At 39.5% G+C, this 5892-nt stretch overlaps 1 protein-coding gene across 1 annotated transcript; it reads right to left on the bottom strand.

Annotated features, from left to right (window-relative positions):
- Positions 1 to 529: 529 nt before the first annotated feature.
- Positions 530 to 5634, bottom strand: LOC143864826 (protein kinase STUNTED-like). The gene is made up of 11 exons (XM_077375675.1): positions 4894 to 5634; positions 4384 to 4481; positions 4170 to 4291; positions 3687 to 3814; positions 2756 to 3502; positions 2408 to 2656; positions 2155 to 2315; positions 1959 to 2038; positions 1721 to 1868; positions 1487 to 1636; positions 530 to 1183 (listed from the first exon to the last, which is right to left on the bottom strand). Exons 1-11 carry the CDS (start codon positions 5072 to 5074, stop codon positions 923 to 925), a joined length of 2325 nt encoding a protein of 774 aa, XP_077231790.1. The 5' UTR covers positions 5075 to 5634; the 3' UTR covers positions 530 to 922.
- Positions 5635 to 5892: the final 258 nt, after the last annotated feature.

Below are 5892 nucleotides of genomic sequence, written 5' to 3'. Positions count from 1 at the left end.
ATGCACAGCCGCTCCTTGCAGCCAATGGGGGTGCCCTTTCACCCCATTTCTGCAAGGGTGCCCTTCAGTTTAGAATACCTCTAATTATAATTAGCTGAATCTAATAATCTCTTCTTTTTTTTTTTTTTTTGAGGTTAGCCAAATCTGACACTGGATTCCAGCGTCAGATTTGACACTCATATCCATACTCATGCAACATGGGTTTCTATCCAAGGAGTTGACATTCAAGGCTGAAGGATCATTTGGAATGACATTAAAATTAGTCCTAGATTCAGAAATGTTTCAACTAATAATTAGATATTTGCTGGAACCAGTTTGAGAGAATCAGGGGTAAAAAAGAAAATTTAAGCAATCAGACCATCCAAGATCTGTAATTACAAAATTACATCTTGGTAAAAACGCGCCAACCTATGATAGCATTTTTCATGATCAAAGAGCTTGCTTGGCCATATCAATCTCATTAGAACAAACAACTTATGGTCAGTGAATGGGTTAGAGCTCAAGTTGAATGTAGAAAATGAAGTGGGTCTAGACTCAAAACATCCAAAATCTTATAACCATACTAAAAAAACAACTTGAAGGCTCTTTTTGAGCCTTTGTACGATGTCAAAGCAATGGTTGCAGCCTTGAAGGGGCTCCACCTTATGGAATTGTATATAAAAACATTTCTACTACAAATCCGGCCTTTCAAATCTCACACTTTCTCAGCTTTTGATCAAGAAGGGATCAGAAGAAACTGAAAAAGGTTCCAACAACCAGCCCAAATTGGGCTGAGACACTAAGAGTCAAGGAGGAGGGTAATGGTTCTGCAAACAACCTCTCATCCAAGACCCATTAGTAAGCAAACAAAGAAAAATCAAATCACAAATGACTATACAAAACAAAAACAAAAATTCCAGGGACGATTTTTACTTTCGTTCCTTCAAGGACAGTCAGTCAAGCTCGAGGACCGGCTCGATCTCCCCTTCAAATAATCCTCCAAAGACTTGTGTGCAGTTAAGTAGTCAGAGCTGTCAATGGAGAGAGAATCATCTTCCACATCAAGCAATGCAAGGTTTAGATAGGACTGTATATTGGGCGCTGGATATGCTTCATCATCCAGACTATCAAACTCCTCCGAAGCGCTAACTTGTAATCTCGCCCACTTGGTTACCTCATCATCCCCTTGGAGTAGCTTCAAGATCTGCAGTCAGGAGAGATAGAACTGATATGAATGAAAATGAATTGAATTATCCTTGATTTTCTTCGCCTTGATATGTCAATTTTTATCTCTTTTTGCTTGTTCATTTTATCTGCCTGTAAATTTTACCTTCTTGGTCTTGGGGCCTGGCCCTTCTTTTAATTCAGACTTTTACCATTTCAAAAAAAAAAAAAAAGAATTAAATCATCTCCAGCCTCTAGTACAAAATCTTTTTCACTCAAAACATGAGAAGGGGTGCTTGTTGAAGAAAACTGCCAGAATTAAATGTGGAATGAGGTAACTTACAAGGGCCATACGAGGACGAAATCGAGGTGCACGTCTAATACAGAGAGAAGCAGCTAGAACCATCTTCTCCGTTTGATCATTATCATATTGATGACCAAGACTCGGATCCAACAGTTGCTTTACTTTCCCACTACGAAGAATTGGCATCGCCTGGGCATTTGGGTATCATGAGCAACTGAAGTGGAGAAAAATTTGATGAGAAATCAATAAGAAAAATTTCAATTGTGGACTTACCCACATAACCAGGCTCTCCTGGCCCTTGGGATACTCGTTGCTTATGGGTTTTCTTCCCGAAAGAAGCTCGAGGAGTACAACACCAAAAGCATAGACATCGATCTTGTCATTTACTTTCCCGTACATGAAATATTCTGGAGCCAAATATCTGTAAGGATTGGATTCAAACAGAGTTAGTATCTTTTTTTCCCTCTCAATCATGTCAAAAAGAACATTAGGCCAGACAGAAGTGACGAACCCAAATGTCCCCGCAACATCACTGCATGTTATATGTGATGAAGATTTCGATGCCCATGTAGCGAGTCCAAAATCAGATAACTGAACCCAAAAATGAGAAGGTATGATGATTCTGACCAGATATATAGACAGGTATACACATGCTAATCCAACCAAGGAGTAGATAGATCATATCTAAGTATAGGAAAATACAACACCTGCGGCTCAAAATCATCAGAAAGAAGAACATTCGAAGATTTCACATCCCTATGGATCACAGGTTGAGCACTTCCGCTATGTAGATAATCCAATGCCTTGGCTACACCGAGAGCCACCTTGTATCTCTCACCCCAACCAAGCAAATGATTGTCTTTTTTACCTAGTAAATAATAAAGATCAAATAGAGATGAGCAATCAGAAAACAAAATCTTATGAACTTGAAAATTCGATGTCTAAACAAGTATAATGTACCATGAAGATTCTCTTCTAAGCTTCCTCTTGACAGGAAATCATAGACCAAGAGAAGCTTATTATCGTCGAAGCAAAATCCAAACAGGGAGATGATATTATTGTGATGTAAGGTGGTGATGATCTCAATTTCCAGAACAAACTCTTTCAATGCATCTTCACACTGCTTCAAAATTTTCACTGCCAATTCTTTCCCATCGGGAAGACATCCCTTGTAAACTTGGCTACTCCCTCCCTTTCCAATCAATCTCTCTGCAGTACAAATAGAAATCAAAGAACATCAGAAAAAAGTAACATTTCAAGAAGCCAAAATCCACCCAGTTAATGGATATAAAGGACAAGAAAACAAACCCGGTGAGAAGTTGGATGTTGCCGACATGAGTTCCTGGTAGCTGAACAATCTGCAAGTGGATGAATACTTTTCAAAAAGAGACTCTAATTCTTTCGGAAAATTTTTCGACTCATCGTCATGTATTGAATTGGAGCCAGGAGAGTCATTATCTCCTACTAGAACTATCGCGCCACTCTCTCCTTCCAAATTGGGTCCATCCTCCATTTTCATTGGCTTGTGATCAGGATGAGCTGCGACCGTGGAATGCCTACTTGGCAGCCGCATTGCCCATTGAACTACGGAGATCTTCCTAACAGATGATCTTTCCGAAGCTTGCCTATCGGGTAAGATTGAACGGTGGAGGAGGGGCCATCCGGGTCTCAATTCGGGCAATTCTTGTATCAAGAGTGAGATTGAGCTTGAGGCACCCTCTAAAGTCTGGACTGGGACGAGCGCCAAGGAGTCATCAATGGCCTCTTCAGCCTCTTGAGCATTTGAACAAGGGGCCACTTCCTGGTTAGGTCCACAGATCGAACACTTTTGTCTCGGAGAATCGCAAGATGAATTACTACCCACAGAAACCCCACCGCAATCCGACAAGTCTTTGGTGACAATACTAAGACAATGACTAGAATCCACCATTGGATCTTGGTGATCTTCTTGACCATTCTTAGGATCTTCAGAATTCCCTCTGTTCAGTGCTTTGGAATTCTTACTCAAAGTGCGATGAATCACACCAAATAAACTAGTATTCCTCCAGCGATCATCTGTGTCATTTCCAATGTTTCAGTAAATTGAAATCAAAGAAAAATGAGGAGAAAACATACAATATCGGACATTGTGCCTGCAAAGTTAGGACTAAAAAACAACGTAGGGTTCTTTTTCAAAAAAAAAAAACATAGAATATCAAAATTTAACTATCGAAGAAGAGACTACAGTGAAAAAAAAAACCTGATGAGGTTACGACAGTGGTCGATGCAGCTTCTCTCTGGAAAACCACCTTGCCATTACTCACAGCAAGCACACAACAATCAAGAGGGAGTTTCTTGCCACAGTATTTAGCCACTGAAGTAGAACACCTACAATACATGGAATCGTTTCTTCTATGAATAACAAAAACAGAATGAGATAGAAAAGAACCAAGGTATTTTTGCAAACAATTAAGTTCCACAAATTCATGAAATTCAACCTAATGCAGTTTACTGGGATTGGGCTACACTCCCATTAACTCTAGAGGAGCTGTTAGATGTGACCAATTACGTATCCCTTATATTCGCACTAAATAAATATTTTGTAAAGTGATTTTATTCTTGCTCTTCTTGTATCTTGATGGGTTAGAGGCAAGGTTCTATGTCCTCTTGTAAATATTTTTTTTCTTATCAATAAAATTTAAGATAAATTCAGGGTTTAAAAATAAAAATAAAAATCACCCACCCAATGGTGCGATTGTTCCTGGCAATCCCAACTATGACCTTACTGGCGACATAAGATTTTGCCTCGTGGACTAGTACCTTGCGCACGGAAGATCCACGACAGATCTTAAGCTTGAGATCAACCTGAAAAAGATCAAATCAAACTCCATTCAACAATGTAACAGAAGAATATAATGGAAACAGAGAGAAACACTTAGAGAAGAGAAGGAATGAACCTGTTTTAAGTTGCAGAAGCCTTCGTAGACGGTGAGTACGGAGTCAAAGGCCTTGACTAGAGAGAGGAGTGAGGATTTCCCATCTCGATCTATCACCTCTGTGAATGAAACTTTAATCAATTTCGGGATGAAATGCATAAATTAAAGACTTTCCTATGTTTTAAGGATGAAAATGCTTGAAGGAGGAAGAGGGTTTTGTTTGGTGTTGCTTATTCTCATTGGAGAAAGGGGGCAAAATGCAAAAAAAAAAAGAAAAAGAAGAAGATAAAAACCTAAGAGGGGTTCTGTTGGGTAGTGCTTACTAGAGAGAGAGAGAGAGAGAGAGAGAGAGAGAGAGGGCAAACTTAAAAGAAAAAAGGAAAAAAAAAGAAGAAGAAGCAAAGAGGGGTTCTGTTGGGTGTTGCTTCTAGTTTTGTGTGTGTGTGTGTGTGTGTGAGAGAGAGAGAGAGAGAGAGAGAGAGAGAGAGAGAGGGAAACACACAAAAACAGAGATGAGGTAAGTAATACTACCAGTGGTGTTGAGAACATGAAGAGCAATGATTCTATCTCCAGTCTGTGCTACTTTCACAAGAGCCCATGTCAGCAATTCTCTACTCCCTCCATCCAATTTCACCCCAACTATCACTGTTGGTACCTTCCCACCACCCCCTTCCCCTCCCTCCTCATCACAACCCAACCTCCTCATCTTCATCCCCCCCTTTCTCCCTTCTTTCAAAATCCCACTTAAGTATTCTCCTCCCTTCTCTCAGATTCTTCACTCAAAATGAAACATGGGTTTGATTTTTCACTCAAAATCCCACACGGGTTTCTTCCCTTTTCTCAAAATTTTCATACATGGGTCTCTACCCTTTCCTCCTTTCTCCCTATTTTCAGATTTTTCACTCAAAATAACATATGGGTTTCTCAGATTTCTTCTCTTCCATCATAACCCTCACATGAATTTTGCATGTGGAGCGCCGACAACACCTCCCAGCTGAAAGATAAAGAGAGAAAGACTACCACTACTCAAATCTTATACTACTCTCTCTCTCTCTCTCTGCCTTAATTTTTACTGTAATTCAGAAAGGGAAAGGGAAACGAGAAACCAGAAAAAGCGAAAAGCAAGAAGGTGCGTGATCGTCATCAAGTGTAAGTTGTAACGACAATCTTAGGTGGAAAGAGATTAATCAACAAACTAATATATTGTTATTGTAAATTTATAAAATCCTTTTTACCTGCTCTCACTTCCTCTTATCTACGGCATCATGTTCCTTATATCTATACCAGCTGATCTTGTATTTATGATAAAATATCTGGGAAATGATATCTGCACTCTTTTTTTTGTTTTTTGTCACTTTTATCACTATTTTACACTTTTTTCGGATTAGCTGTTAGAGGAGGTTACAATTCCCAAGACGGTATGAGTGGCTAATCAGGAATGTGTTTCACAAAGTGAGGACTGAGGACTACGATTATGAAAACTAGAAGAAGAACACCCCCTCGCTATTTTGACAATGGCAGTATGGCACT

The sequence above is a fragment of the Tasmannia lanceolata genome, unplaced genomic scaffold, assembly GCF_043159265.1.
Source record: "Tasmannia lanceolata isolate RefF3 unplaced genomic scaffold, GAP_Taslan_0.1 ptg000054l, whole genome shotgun sequence".
In the NCBI taxonomy this organism is placed as follows: domain Eukaryota; kingdom Viridiplantae; phylum Streptophyta; class Magnoliopsida; order Canellales; family Winteraceae; genus Tasmannia; species Tasmannia lanceolata.
This window is presented reverse-complemented; position numbering and strand designations above follow the sequence as displayed.

Excerpts from the sequence above, each read along its gene's own strand:
- LOC143864826 (XM_077375675.1), bottom strand. The coding sequence starts at position 5,074 with ATGAAGATGAGGAGGTTGGGTTGTGATGAGGAGGGAGGGGAAGGGGGT. Across the intron at positions 3,503-3,686 it reads CACTGTCGTAACCTCATCAG|ATGATCGCTGGAGGAATACT; the intron begins GTTTTTTTTTTC and ends GAAATGACACAG. Across the intron at positions 1,637-1,720 it reads AGGAGAGCCTGGTTATGTGG|GCGATGCCAATTCTTCGTAG; the intron begins GTAAGTCCACAA and ends CCAAATGCCCAG.